The sequence below is a fragment of the Harmonia axyridis genome, chromosome 1, assembly GCF_914767665.1.
Source record: "Harmonia axyridis chromosome 1, icHarAxyr1.1, whole genome shotgun sequence".
Classification (NCBI taxonomy): domain Eukaryota; kingdom Metazoa; phylum Arthropoda; class Insecta; order Coleoptera; family Coccinellidae; genus Harmonia; species Harmonia axyridis.
Window position 1 is genome coordinate 10,648,031 of NC_059501.1, and position 16,787 is coordinate 10,664,817.

The 16,787-nt window shown below is 35.5% G+C and overlaps 1 protein-coding gene across 1 annotated transcript in view; it reads left to right on the plus strand.

Moving 5' to 3' along the window:
• Positions 1-4,258: 4,258 nt before the first annotated feature.
• The window catches only part of LOC123689016 (acetylcholinesterase), a 119,381-nt gene continuing 106,852 nt past the window's right edge, over positions 4,259-16,787 (plus strand). Inside the window, exon 1 of the mRNA XM_045627799.1 lies at positions 4,259-5,631. Within this exon, the coding sequence (XP_045483755.1) occupies positions 4,482-5,631 (1,150 nt within the window). The 5' untranslated portion in view covers positions 4,259-4,481. The remainder of the gene's footprint in view (positions 5,632-16,787) is intronic.

The following is a 16,787-nucleotide window of genomic DNA, read 5'->3' on the forward strand; positions in this document are numbered from 1 at the left end:
TGTACTTACATGAATGCCTAATGTATTTATATAAAAATAAAACTGAATATAACAAATAATACAAATGTGACTTATAATAAGAGAACAGCAGATATTAACTTTCCATATCATCGGTTATCTCTTCCTAAAAAAAAATCCATCTTATATGGGTATCAAAATCTTCAATAAATTACCTTATAATCTCAAGGTCATTGATAATCACAAGCAGTTCAAAACTAAAACCAAGAAAGTGAATAGAGCTAGAGCCATATTGTTTGGAAGATTATTTTGGTACAGCTTGATTGTATTTATTTATATTGTATTTACTTAGGACACTGTTTCATTTTGTGTTTTTCTTATGTGAGAAATATCATTTGAAATTAAGTTATTTATCTATCTATGTATAGCCTTCCATCTTCACAAAAACCCCAACGAAGATCAGTTCTTTTCAGACAAGGTCTGAATATTCACGATAGAGGCGTATAAATACACCACAGCCGCTTACATGGTAAATCACACACTCCAATCCCCCCAAATTCAGATTTATTTCTCTTTAATAATCGTCAGACAGTAAGCCAACATATTGAGCAAAGTCACGAAGTGGGGGTTCCTAGGTAATTATTATCGGGTTATGATATTGAGTGGGATGTGTTGCACGTCCCCATCCAGTATTGAACTGTAAAATGCAGACGCTGACCTAGAGCAAGAAGTTGCCGTGAACAGAATCGTGCCGAAACACACGCAACTTTGGCCGTCTTGCAAAATTGGGCAGCTCGGATCGATTAGAAGGGCGACACTCCTGATTGACTTATTCGGACTGGATTGTTGGGGAGAATGTGGCATTTTTGGTTGCTCAGTTCCATTCAGGGTGTTCAAGGAAATATGGGAAAAATCGAGATTTCAAGCTGAATGTTACAGCTTGAGAAAATTGGTAATAGTTGATCAGATAATAATAAGCCCTTATTTCCAACAGGTATGATATCTAATTGAAGTAAATTTGAAACAAAAACAATTTCAAAATCAATAATAATTTATATTAAAATCAATGCTATATCATAAAGCAACAGAACAATAAAAATTGAGAGAAACATAGCCTATATCGGTACACCTAAACAGACAGTATTTGGGCACCGAAAAAATACAAGAAGGCTAAGAACAACATGGAATAGTATATTCTAAAAAAAGTTGCAGAATTGGCTCATATTCCAACACCAATGCAAAATGTGAAAACGAGCGACGAAGGAGCGAGTTTTTGAACGTATGAGTGTTGGAATTGCCTTCTGCAACGAGTATTGGACGATAATTTCTCTATTTCAGTCAAGTTTTTGAAATATTGTCGAAATTCAATGAAAAATTCAAATTATACATCCTAGTGACTTTTTGTATCTTGGCAGTTGGTGTGACTTTTACGAAAACTGACAAATTACGGAATTTGAATTCTAATTGTACGTTTCGAAATTTGAATTTATAATTACGCATTGAAATGGTGAATTATGTTCAATGAATTCGATTAAACACCACCAGAATTAAAAGAAATTGCGAATAATGTTGTAAATCATTTCACTATATCCAAATTGGATCGGAATTCAGTGTAGACAACCACAAAACGAATAATATAACTGAAAACAATGCTGTAATGAGTTCATTTCAACATTGGTTTTTGTACTGTAATGAAATCATTAAGATACGGAAATAGAAAAACTAAATGTACTACATAGACGTACAACTCTGCTTCCAGCGTTTTTTTTTCGAAATTCGAGGCTTTATTGTTGAAAACTGGTTATACATTTATGATTTAAAGTATTGTCCATCCGGTAGCCACTACTTTCTCCCATCTTTCAACCAGCGTACGAATCCCACGTTGAAAAAACTGGTCATCTTTTGAAGCGATCCACGAATCAATTCAATTTTTTCCTTCTTCTTAAGTCCGGAAGTACTGGCCGTGTGCCATTGACCGAAAAAAGTGATAGTCCAAGGGAGCAATGTCTGGAGAATACGGCGGGTAGGGTAGGACTCACATTTCCACCTTTCCAAGTATTTCTTTACCACTTTCGCAACATTGGGTCGAGCATTGTCATGTTGTAAAATCAGTTTAACATGTTTCTCGTTGCATTGCGGACGTTTGTCTTTCAATGCATTAATTGCGAAATAGTTGAATTATTATATCAAAATAAGTGCTCGTTTGTGAATCCATGAAATTTAGGAAAAATTCATGGATGACATTATGAAGTTGAACGACTCACTATTCGTCATGTTGTATACAAATATGAAAGTAGTTCCAAAGAACGGATCAGTTCTTGATAATGGTACAATTGTATCGCGTAAAAAAATATATGAGGACTGATTTTCAAGGAAAAATTCAAAAATTTCTAATACAGCGTGTTCCTAATTCTTAATTAATCTTAATATTAGTGATGATTTTTTTTCCTAAGCGATAGGTTCGTCATTATATTCACTTCGACGAATTCATCAACAGTCCTTGAAATTTCATTTCCTCCAGAGGCAATCAGCTCATTAGTAACTGTCCTCAATTATATCTATTAACCAAACAATTCAAGAAAAGCAGCGACTTCGCGTCAAGAGCTTTTGAGCACTCAATTATTCATGTACCTGCTGCGCCTTTGGAAACGACCCTCCTGAAATTCGACATTAGCATTCAGTGATTATATAACATATTCAAAACAATCTGTTGTTAAGGGAATATTGGGAAATTTTCTTCGATATTCTGATTGGATGTTTTCTGGTTCTGGTAGCGCAATCAATATGAAATTTTGTGTAGAGCTTGAAATTCTCATTGTACATCTGCTTGCATAATTCAAGATTGATCGGATATAGTGACATTGAAATATCATGTATTCATTTTCTTTTATTATTCCTGAATTTCCTCTGGTTCTAATGATTCGATCGACATGAAAATTTGCAAGGGTCGTGTAGAACTATTATTGTACATCCAAATAGAACATTTTTACTCAATCAAATATTTTTGAAAAACTTCGACGGATTATGCCCATAAACTTATTCAACCATGACATTGGAAATCCGAATCAACCCTGAAAATTTCAAGATTCTATGATCTTCTTTTAGGGAGTTATTGCCTCTACTGTCAAATGGACAGAATTGAATTTGAGCATGAATTCGTTATCATTGAGTAGAACCTTAACGTTTGAAATTATTTTCTGTTCAAAATTTGTAAAATACAGACACTGTGACGAAATGATAGAAAGAGTGCAACATTGAGGGAAGCACTGCTGTCATCACGAGCTCTTCCGTGTTTGCTAAAATTCGTTTTCGTGTACATTTTTCTTCTGAGTACAAATCTGAAGTTAAACTTCAGATTTCAATTGATCCATGAAGTTGCCAAGTGACATTGACATACCTATCATGAAAATATAGAATAACTGATATTTCAAATACAAAGGCTTTTATACCTTTTCTGCGGTCGAACAGAAAACATTCGACTATTTCAAACACTACTTCCAAAAAACTTTTTCCCCCAAAATGGACGTCAATCAGGAATTTTCAAAATTTTTAGAAATTCCATTGAATGAACTCCAATGAAATTGTCACTCGATACTTATTAATTGCCATTATCGGCGTTTGCCGATAAACTTCATATTACAGACATATCCGGCTGACCATTATTTTGGGCCACCGTGTATAGATAATTTTGATACAAATCAACATCACATTATTGAGATCAAAATCTGTATTTACGTGTCGAAATTATTCAAAATGCGAATTGAAAAAACTATTTGAAAAAAATAGATGAAAATAGAAAGAACGAATAGGAATTTAAAAAAATAAAAATCTCAAAATGATACTATTTACGATTAGTAGATTTTGAAGAAATGGAATGAAATTGAAAAATACCATAATTATACAATCATAAATTCACAAACATTTCGATAATAATAGTGAATACGATTTTGTCATCGCAGAACTAGTCTCAATTATTTTTCAAATTATAGGTATTTGCAATTTTTTTCATAGATATCGAAAAACACCGACAACAGTGTGATATTCATTACAGGATTTTATTCAAACGAATTCAGTTATCTCTTATTATCAGACTTCAAATTGGATGGCATTCATTCCGAAAAAGCTAAAAAGGGAGAAATTTCTATTATTCCATACTCTGTCATCTAGAGCGAGAAGTGATATAACGGAAAAGAAACTTGGAGACCGTGATTTCTTAAACCCACGCCACCCGTCATAATATTTGATCCCGAAGAGCTCCTACAACCCGCGCAAGCCTAGTATCGCCGCCATATCTCGTTTCAACCACAGTCTTTTCAAACCCGCCAAGCTGTACACCGCCAACGTCCGAACACGCTCTCTTATCAACGCGCAACTTCAAACGGACGCCGCCGCGATATGTTCCTGTGAATCTACCACGACCACAATTACAGGAATCTACCCGTGCGGAGGTAACAACGTGAACTGTACCCAATAATGTAAAATTCCTGAACTTGAGAGTAAAAGTGCTAACGCGATCATTCAAAATGGGTTTCTTTTTCGTTCCATGCGTCGTGTTGTGTGTCAGTGCTTCCGTTTGTGGATACTCATGGCCTAGTGAAGAGACAACAACCAAATATCCCCAGTACAAAGACTACCATTCGGATCCCCTGGTGGTGGAAACAACAAGTGGTTTGGTTCGCGGTTGGGCTAAGACTGTTTTGGGAAGGGAAGTTCACGTTTTTACCGGCATACCGTTCGCGAAGCCGCCTATAGAACAGCTTAGGTTTCGTAAGCCTGTACCGATAGACCCCTGGCATGGCATTCTCAACGCTACCAAGCTGCCCAACTCCTGTTACCAGGAAAGATACGAATACTTCCCTGGATTTGAGGGTGAGGAGATGTGGAACCCCAATACAAACATATCGGAAGACTGTCTCTACTTGAACATCTGGGTACCGCAGCGTCTGCGCATAAGGCATCACGCCGACAAACCCCCTCAAGAGCGTCCCAAGGTCCCTGTTCTCATCTGGATATACGGAGGAGGCTACATGAGTGGTACTTCTACACTCGATATCTACGACGCCGATATCATAGCAGCAACAAGTGACGTGATCGTAGCCTCTATGCAATACAGGGTTGGCTCTTTCGGCTTTCTCTACCTGAACAAATATTTCTCTTCAGGTAGCGAGGAGACACCTGGCAACATGGGGTTGTGGGACCAAGCCGAGGCGATACGTTGGATCAAACAGAACGCTGTGGCTTTTGGAGGTGACCCTGATCTGATAACGTTGTTCGGAGAGTCAGCTGGAGGTGGCTCTGTAAGCATTCATCTACTCAGTCCTGTCACCAAAGGGTTGGTTAGAAGGGGGATACTCCAATCTGGAACCATGAACGCTCCTTGGAGCTATATGACTGGAGAGAGGGCTGAGCAGATCGGACGTATCTTGGTGCAGGACTGTGGGTGTAACGTTTCGCTTTTAGAAACGCACCCTCATCAGGTTCTGGATTGTATGAGGGCTGTTGATGCTAAGACGATATCTTTGCAGCAGTGGAATTCCTATTCGGGTATACTTGGATTCTCTTCTACACCTACTATCGAGGGAGTTTTTCTTCCTAAGCATCCTATGGATATGCTGGCTGAAGGAGAAGGGTACGAAGATATGGAGATTCTGCTTGGGAGTAATCATGATGAAGGTGGGTAGATTTCAGGTTTGAAGAAATTTCAGATTGTTTTGCCAAATGAGATAGATTTCCTCGAAGTCTAACTTACAGTATGCTTCGAAATGTTAGAATATTTGGGTACAAACTGATTCTCGAAAGGAATTGTTTTTGAATTGAGATACATAGATGATAATAATATCTACTCAAAGCATAAAGGCATGTAGAGCGAAAGGATGGTTTTGAATAATACTTTCGTAAATAGTAAAAATACATCAACGTATTTCACATCAATTAATTGATAGGCATTTGAATTAATTGATTTTATACCTTTATTTTTATTTGACTAGCTGAGTTTTGAATTGTTTGATGCCAGCTTGTTGTAAGCATGATTCCTTCGAATCAATTCGTTTGAAATATTTGTATCATTCAATTTAGTGTGGTTTTGAACTACCGATTGAAACGTCTGCCAACCAATAATGAGTACTAAGGCTTTAGACTATAGACTTTGAGAGGGGAGATACAAATGTAAATGCAATAGACTCATCCTTAGTCTCTTGACAAAATTCTCCCTGTAAATTTTAAATATAATTCTTCACACCAGTTGACGTAAACGCTAAAATTTAACAGTCCAACCTTGATACCTCGAAAATTGAAAAAGTTATGATGAAAAAAAAATTAAAAACCTCAAAACTACAACACTCAATCGGCAAAAATGAAATAGTCGTCTACCCTCTTGACAGCTTTAAGCACCCATTTTGGAGAAAAATATGTGAATGAGAGTCCACACCTGCCTTTATTTTAGGCAATGCATATTTTCAAGGCTATTTCATTTAACGCAGTAATTAAAAAAAAATACTACACGAGTTCTTATCCAGTTGCATCAGAATAATTGGAGTGAGTTGAAAAAATTATGTAAAAACCAAAATCAATATTCCATTATATTTTTTGCAACTGAAAACAGAAAAATCAAAACGTTCACTTTTAACAATTCCATGTCGTGTCTTGTAAATCAAAGAAACTATGTTTTATGCCTGTAATTATTTAATACACGATCACTATCTGAATATTAACACTACTGGTCACGCAACTAGGAAAGCATTATTTTATCGCATCATTGACAATCGAGTTAACAAACGAGGTAAGGCTGCATCGAACGCAATCTGTTGTTTAGATCATTATTTTCAATTATGAACAAATCTTTGTGAGGACAAAATTATACTTTGCTGGTTTTTTAACTTTTGAATAGGGTTTAATCTGAAGATCTCATCGGAAATTTTAGGAAGATCCTAGGAAATTTTTCTTCGTTGAGATTTCCGAGCTGATGTCATTCATTCAGACATTGGGTTTCTGACTATAGATGCTCCTAATTCAATTCATTTTCAGCGAGCAAGTTTTGGAATTTACCGATATTTGGACAAAATAAGCACCATGATTTTATCGATGCTATTCAATTTCAAGTTTGCTTTTTTGAAGATAGCAATACACTCGTAGTATTATCTTTGAAAAATATACCTATTGAAATTACGATGGAAATTTTGGGTTACCATGCAAAGCGATATTGATAAAGTTAATTTTGATGATTCCACGTTTTGTTATTCACTGTATTGGTATCTGGAGATATTGGGATCCAAGGAATGCCGAAAAAATAGGTTATATATCCGAATGTATCAAATGAGTTACTTCAAGGGTAGAATTTACCCAAAGGTGTAAAATATTCCTTTCTCAATTTTTTTTAATTAGAATTTAACTGTTTTTTGCACGAACTCTCATCAGATTTCATTAAAATCTTATAAGTAGACGCATGAAACCGTTCTTTGAAGAATTCAGGAACCTGCTGAAGAATTGGTGATTATTCAGGTCATTTGAATAATTTGCCATAAATTTAAACATGATATGATGACAACATCCACATGACGAAAGACAAACTACAAACCACTGATTGAATGACAAATGAATAAATACAGATGCGTTTTTATTCATCACAAGATTGTTAACATTGTCAGTTGTTTGATAGGTGTTCACATAACATCTGAAACTGGAGCACGTTAGTTCTTGATGAATCATAAATGATGAAAGACCATGATGATATAAATCATGAATAGTAGGAGGTCCAAGATCTGACCCTTGTGGTCAATCAATGTCATATCCTACTCGGCTGATAAAATGTTTTTGATTTTGAAATGAATTGATCTTCGTGCCCCTCTATGAATACCTACATTGTTTTTTTTTTGATATTTCACATTAAGAATAAACATAATAATTATTCTATTAAAATTGGGAATATTGGGAAGTCTTTTACTTTTACCTCCAACTTTTTGGGACCTCGTTTCCCGATCAGAGCACTTAGCTTTAGTATTCCGTTACGATGTCTCAAATTTCAAGACAGAAATGCACTCAAACCTTAAAACTTCCAGTGGTATTTTGGATCTCAAATGATGCGGTTTAGTTGATTCATGGAAATGATCTGATTAGGGATTCTGTTAACATGGCCGTTAGAATTTTTTTGTTGGTAATATAAAAAAAATAATACAAAGAAATTCCCACAAATATTTTGAAGTTCACAATACAGTGAAAGTTTAAGCACATCATTACTGAATGAAATGATATTTTTTGAGTTCCAAAGGTTTTCCCGAGGGTTTTCCTACCTTATTATTTCAATAATTTTGGTGGAAATCTGCTTTCAGTATTGGATTTTTGTTTAAATTCGATTTTTTAAGTTGTCAAAGGTAGTTCGAATAGTTTCTCCCATTTATCAATTAGTTACAACCAAAAATCTTGTCATCAAAAAGTAAAAGTAGCTTTTTACTAGGCTTTATTTGGAACAAAATCAAAAATTTATATTTAAGTAAGTAACAAAACATTTATTTCATGAAAAAAAAATCAGGTAACAATCCACAACAATAGTAGTTACTACGAATAAAAAATACAGAATAGATGATTTTGAATATTCAGTTTTTTTTCAGATGTTCCTAAAATAAGTATCTCAAACTGAACACCATATTCAGAGAGTACCGTTATTGCACTGAGTTTTGAATCGCAAATTCTCAATTGTATCTTCTTCTACATCTTGAATTCACATTCGTTGGCTGTTTATAAATCCATTTCATGTTATAATTTCGTTAATTATTTTGAATCATTCGAAGAGTCATTACTCCGACCAATCAAAAACATGAGTGATTATCACACAAATGGATGTTTGAGAAATCTGTTACTGATTCGGAAATGTTTTTCCATTGACATTTTTTAAATTTTTTTGAGGGGCCTGTAGCTCAAGAGCCCCACCCCTCGTAGCTGCGCTAGTCTCCTACCTTATCAAAGATAAGAATTGTATGCTTCTTTTCACTTCATCAATTTCCATCCTTGAAATACATAATTCCCTGAACAAATTATCAATTATTCATTTTTTTTTTCAATTTCTACTGAAAGACGATTCTGGGGATCGCAAAAGTAGAAATTAGACGAGATTCACATACAGTTCCCCTTCTCCCTTTGCAATTACGAACTACATAAGCATGGGAAATTCGGAGCGTAGCAGGCCGCGGACGAGATGCATGGAAAATTGAATGTCTGCGAAATTGCGAGACTCGAATCCCATGAAAAATTAACGACGGTTGACATTCTCGTCTTATGAGCATTTAAAACATAAATGAGACACCTGTGAGCACGGCACTGACGGAACGGAGGGTATTATTTCATTTGCTGGCCAGCGGCCACAGGCAGAGGCCATAAAAATCGGATGAATAAGTACTTAATGGACACTATGGAGTTGGAAATTAGCGATTTGTACCCGCATGTTGGGGTGACCCTTAGATGGCCTGAGGATGACAGACCAGGTCAAAGTTTATCTATTATTGAGCGTTTGTACTCGGGGAGACGTTGTAGTTTATTCATTTCGAAGGGAGAGGTAGTAGAATGGAACCGATTTATAGTTCTCTGTGTCACTGCTGGATTTCATGTTCTGTGAACTCGAACATTGGGATTTTTTGATATGTGAATTGAAAAAAATTGTGATTAATAAATGAATGAACTTATGTCGATTTAATTCCAAATTAGTTAGCCATGAAGCCATTAATTCAAGAAACTTTTGTTGCGTTCTGCAACAAATTTTAATTTCAAATGAATTTTTCAATAGCCTAACATTATAATAAAAAATTTAAATTTGGATAACAATATGAAACTAATTGTGTATTTCCACGTTCTTAGCTCTTGAACATACGGTCCTTCCCACTACGGTATTTTCTGTTTTTCAACACGATAATTGCCAAAAGTGTTCAATAGCAGCGCACACAGTATATTCCAAAAATTAAAATTCTGAAGACGTCACACAAGTCTCTAGGCTAGTAGACAGATGATACCGCCAGTACTATATTATTTTTTCGCGTTAGAACCGAGAGTCCAAAGGTGCGGGTAGAATATCGGAATATGAGTTGGATCGAAAGTTCAAGTATTCAAGAGAGTAGTACCATATAATACTCTTCGGCGTTGTCAAGTTATACAATTAGTCTCTCAAATATTTGAAGAATTTGTTGATAAATGATGAAAAATGGAATTTATTCATTCTTACAATTTCAATAAAATCCACCAATTATTTTGATGAATGAATGAAAAATTGGAATATATTGTTTCATTCTTGCAGTTAACTATGTTGACGAAGAGAGTCGAATTTGAAAATTGTCTTTTTACTGTCTAGGTGTCGGATTTATTGAGTAAAAAGTTATTTCCAAATGAAAATATTTATTTTTATCGACCATGCAGTTTTGAAATTAACAAAAAAAAAAAGAATTTGGACGATATTCGTCGAACCCCTGGTCGGTTTTTGCCCATTAACGAATTCAACTGCGGCATTCAAGATCTGAACCCACCCTGAATATTTAATTTTGTAGCACGTTTCCTTTCGCCAATTTTCAGCCGGACATACAGAAATAAATTGAAAGACTACTTCATCTTAAATGAGTCGAACCTAATCTTTTGAGGGCCCTGCTAGCTCAAAATTCTTAAAATGCAATCATTGCGACGAAATGATAGGCCAGAGTGGAATCAATATTTATCTATACAAGGTCAATGTCAATGTCACTGTCACCTCCATGTCAATGTCAGTACGAGCTAAACGTGAATTATCTATTACCATAGAACAAAAATTACCTACCGAGAATCGATGAACAAAAACTCGCTATTCCCAATAATAATTCAGTAGCGAACCAAAACGAATCCAACGAGCACCGGTTAAAACGAACGGTATGAAACCACCCAGCCACGTCACGTGGAAAGATCGATCCGATGTTCGGGATATCATTATACAAGGCCGAAATATCGACCTGGCCGTAGGTCAGGAAATTGCCCCATAAAATTTTCAGAATCCCATCAGCGAATATACCTACGACTTGCAGAGGGGTCTCGTTTCATTCAATCTCCCACTCCGGGGTCGATATAGTCCGGGACCGCATTGAAAAATGCACACTCTCTCGTAGGGATAGGGGCCTCTTCAAAAAAAACTGAACTCCATAATTTTATTCGACCGTATGAATAAAAAAGATTTTCGTTTTTTAGTCCCGAATAAAACTGCCGAAAATGAAAGTATGTTTTATTCATTCGGGTCGGGGTAGTGTATACGAGAATCTGTGTGTATTTTAGGGTATTTATTATTGAGAAACCTAATCAGGATGAAATGGAATCTATTCGGTGAAGTTTCACTGACAAATGAGGCGGTACTTGATTAGGTCAGCGCTTATTCGGTTGAAATAATTCAAAGCAGGAACGCACTGTATAGATTTGCAGTGTTCTGAAAAGCCAAGCTCAACAAAAGTAACTCCCCGCACTTCAATTCAGCTTGGCTTTTCATAATGAGGAGGTACTTGATTAGGTCAGTTTATATTCAGTTGGCATAATTCAAAGCTGGAACGCACTGTGAAGATTTACTTCTGTTTTGAAAAGCCAAGTTCAAAAAAAGTAAATCCCTGCACTTCTGTTCAGCTTGGCTTTTCATTTTAAGTTTGTCATTGGAGTGATGTTGAACAAGTATTATTTTAGGAGTCAATAATAAAGAGGTTAGAGTTGTGAGGTTTCTCGGCTTATGTATGGAGACTAGGTTCACTTGGAGTGCGCATGTTGGTTTTCTGTTTCCTCGAAATTCTAAGAACATATTCCTATAAAGGAGTCTTGTACTTCCTCTGTATCAGGATGCACTTAGGACAGCCTACTTTTAGACTCCCAGTTCAGATACCCCATTCTGGTGTAGGAATGCTATGCAGAGTTTGATAGGTTGTTTGGATTACAACGTAGGGCTGTCAGAATTTGAGAAAATTATAGGTATCGTGAAGATTGTAGGAAATCTTCCACTAGTCTGAGGATTCTCATTTTCCTGGCGTCTTCATTCTGGAGTGTCTGCTATATGCTCACTCAAACCTTGGGGAGAGACAACTGGGAGAAGATATTCATGATCACGACACTAGAAACAAACATACCTTATATTCTTGTGCAATATCACAGTCTGAGGAGATCGCAGAGTGGACACTTTCTTCTGGCCTTTGATTTCAATAACAATATGCCTCTGACCTGGAGAGCGCTGCCTCTTAGTCATTTCAAAATTAAAATTGAAGCCTCGTTACTAGCTAAGGCTCCTTATAATATTGATGATTTTTTTAATTCAAATTTGATTAATTGCCTTGGAGAAAGTCCTGACAACTTGAGTGGATTTTGTGTACTCTATAATCTTATTTAAGATGTCTTGATTTTTTTATGACATATTCGCCGAAGTGTTTGACGTGTGTAAATACTATAGTACATTATCAACCATCAAGATGATTGACCGAACTACTGAACCAACAATAAATAATATCTTAAGTCAATATTTATTTAGTGTGAATAATTCAAAGCAGAAACGCAGTCTAGATATTTACTTCTATTCTAAAAAGCCAATCTCAGTGAAAGTATCTCCCTTCAATTCTGTTGAACTTGGCTTTCATTGTGAGTTTGTCATTGGAATTATGTTGAACATATATTATTTTCAGCTACGTTACCCCTAAACCAAAATGATTATATTATCCACTTGATTCTATAGCAATGTGGAAGCGAACAAGAATGAAACCATACCATTTGTATGGTATTTTATGCACGCAAAAACTAACTGTCCTCTTCACGTCTTTCGTGCAGCACTATTTGCGAGTGGACATTTATCATTTCGCACACTTGTTAGGAAAACAACTATGTCAACCTCAAGGATGAGTACACCCCTGCGCACGTCCAGGCATTTATAAATTGAGATGGTCAAACTCTAATATGACATTTCATTCCAAGTAATTTGAACATCGTGGTTTGACTGTGGCAGTGTCTCTGCAGGATTTTGTAAGGTTAATATCTTTCTTCTTCTTCCTACATATGATTAATTTGAATGCCGTTTGCTCACGGCAGAATATTGAGGTTTATTTCTTACAGAAAAGTAATAATTCGACGTGGGTTTTCCTACTGAAAAATGACGTTGAACTCCTCTTTAGAAAAGGAGGTAAAGAGGTGTTCAGAATATCATAAATAAAATTGAATAATTACACCAGTAGTCTTACGTATATGACTCAATCGTAAACCTTACGATTGACTGAACAAATTTAGGACTTTCTTTCAATTGTCTAGTTGTTCTTTCACCTAACGTATTGCCAGCAACTGTAGTTGTCATCTTTAGAAATTAATCGAATGAAATTATGAGAAGAAAAAATCAGATGTTATGATATATTCATCATCCGCTTTTGATACCGATTCATCAATTTATAAGGCGCAAAAACAAACTTTGATGAATTCGTATTTACAGAAATTGACTTCGCAGAATTATGCTATCGTTGAACTGAATGAAATATTTTTGAATTATTATTATTTTCAATATTCCTCTTCGATTATTTTTTTCATTCCAATTTTCTTCCAGTTTTCCATTACACTAGATTGGGTTAGTCGTGCTACCAATCTTTTTTTTCATTTAATTTTTTTTTGCGGCCTTGTATCACGGAAATCCATGAAATGGTAGAAATCCCTACCATAAGAGAGTTTTGGAAAATGTATGCACGTTCCTAATCATCACGTTGCTAAAATATCATTTTGCAGAAATATTTCCTTGTGAATGTCCTCCTTTGAAAAGCACTGAGTATAATATGATTTGCTAAATGAGCAGACCTGGAAAGGTCAGAAAAACCAAACCTCGGACTTCTTTACACCAGTTCGTTGCGTGTGTACGCATTTTGATGGAAGTGCGAGTTGAAATAGGGGTCATTAGTAGGTCCAAAACTTGCAGAGAAGTGGAATCATTTCGGAAACGAACGTATAGGGGGCGCTGGATTATAATTATCTCTCTGAGCTTCAAATCACTTATTTGGGAATCAATTTGTTTGTTCGCTGATTTTCTTTGGAAAAATATCAAGTTCAGTTGAAATTTGAGTTGATCAAAATTGCAGAAAATAGTAATAGATGAAGTGAATGACCAATATACCGTGAAATTACTCTACTTGTGGTCCAGATTAATCATGTTTCAAATTTTTGAAATATTATATATAATATGATTTATATTTATGTGATAATTTCAGATGAAGTGGAATGTGAAACCCTCGAGTCAAATCATAGCATTATTTTATTATTATTCTTCGACTGATATCGAACCATTATTATACGGTATGTTGACTACTATTGATCAGCTTATAAATCTCACTTGAAACATATTGAAACAAATTGCACGATATTGAGTTCATTAATTCGAGGGTTATTCATATTTTTTACAAATGAGGAGTGTCATCACAGGAACCATGTCCCAGAAATAATTGAATTGTTTGATGAGAAAGCATTCAGTTTCCGAGCTCACAACAGTAATGAATGTTATAATGACATTGTCAGGAACTTTTGAGCTCTTCATTTATGCGCCAAATATACTTGTGGATATACCAGATTAATAAATCATAAAGGACTTTTCAAACGACATGATAATTACCAACATAATTTTAGCAATTTCAAGCTTGATGCAATTTCATGTGGATAGCGTCAACTACAAAAAAACCTCAAGCAGAATAAAAAGAAAAATTACCCAATATTTTCATAACAACAGATTCGAATACGTAGGTTGAAATTAAGATTTTATGCAAGAGGGTTCTCTCAAAAGCCTTCAGAAGCTCAATAGTTGCATCAATGAATGAGCGTTCAAAGACTCCTGACGCAAAGTATTTTCTTTTCTGGAATTTTTTGGTTAAAAATAGAATTAAGGACCACAATTTCATCAGAAAACTCAAAGCTTCTTGAGGAAATTAAATCTGAAGAACAGTTGATGAATTCATTGAATTTGGTGAATATAATGCCGATCCTATTAAATTTCAACGGAAAACTCGACATTTGCTTGTTGATCATCCCCTTCTCACGTGAAAATATCACCTAATGAAAAAACGTCGTATCTCCCCTGGCATTATTGTTTACCGTCGGATTTATCGATTCGCATTCCCCAGGGTTGCCAGGACTGAAAAACTGTAACGTCTCATCTATAAATCAAATGTTTCATAAATTCTCTACGAAATGTCTTATTCCATAAAAAGTTCGAGCTCTGGGAAAGCCACGACTGGAATCTGAAATGTTGCCGGTGATAAATTCATTCTAATTGAAAAGTTTGAACTACCCAGATCTCCGTGTACAGCATGAAATACGAATGTGGGACTATTTACGTGAATTGGGAACTGAACAGTTCCGGATTTTCTATATCGAAAGATCAACGGGAGTTAGATCGAATATGTTCGAGAATACTGAATCGAATGTCTTTCCGTCGATCTGTTATATATGGGATTCGATGGAGCATGCGAAAACTGCAATAACTATAAAAAGAAACAAGGTTTAAAGTGACAAGAAATATTGAGTTCTCGAGGCTACAACACCCGCATTTTATTCAATTTTATGCAATAGCATCAGTGAATTGAGTAGGTAAGGTGGATAGCCCTTGTTCCTTGTACAAAATGTGAATCTTTGTTATGTTTGTTATGAAAAGAATCTATAATACAGAGAGCTACTTTAAGTAAGCTGGAAGTACAATAATAATATTTCTCTATATTTATCTATTTCGAAAAATTTACACATACACTCAAATGGTTGTTTACTATATTATATATAATAAAGAGACTCATTGCTAGTCCAGCAAAGCCACCCATAACACGAGGAAATTGTTAGAATACTGAAGCCAGTCAGTCTCGAGCGTGGCTAAGTCTAAGAGGACGGTAAGGACAACCACTTAGAAATACCACGAGTTGTAATATAATGAAGAGACTCTTTGCTAGTCCAGAAAAGTCACCCATAACACGATGGAATTGTCAGTACACGTTAGAATACTGAAGTCAGTCAGCCTCGAGCGTGGCTAAGTCTTGGGTGACGGTAAGGACGACCACTTAGAAATAGAAACAACACGCACTGTAAGCTTCGAGTTCATTTTCTTCAGGAAAAAGCTTCCGTTGAAGAAATGGGAGTTGTATTTGGCAGAGATCACTGAGTGCCTAACTGACGATCCTATCAGTGACTTCAGGATGAAACAACGCAAGCCCTTCAACATAGATGTACACATCACCAACATAATTCTGGGTATCCTTGAACTTGAAATGAAATAAGTGTTGCATTTTCAGTCACTAGGAATAATAACTACAATATACCCTTTAGTCAACCTTTCGGTTCTTCAAGCTATAATAATAAATTGAAACCATCACAGGTTTGGTCTACAAAATAGATTGTGGTGTTATATAAAGGACATACACTACAAAATTTCGGGACCGGACTGAATGAAACAATATCTATCAGACTGTAACTCATCAGCTCTATCGCAGGATTCCAACTCTGAAGGACTCAATTTTGATTCATTCTGGCTAGGGGACACATTAATTTGAAAGAATTTCAAGAAGATGTTGTTCATCAAGAGATAACTTCGACTAGACATATTGGTCAACGGTTTTCATATATTGCTCTAAAGGTTTATAATGAGATTTGCATTGAGATTAACATTGTTCAGAAGATAATTGCAAATAAGGATTTCTCCAGAAATATGATCATAGAAGTTTCAATTTCTTATAAACATACAACATCTCTGGAAATAAATTAAATCGATTCCCAGAAAAAGATCATTCTACACTACAAGATGTTATCCAGATATGAATGTGATTCGACCATAAATTAAAAAACGATAGCCGGCTTTATTCCTC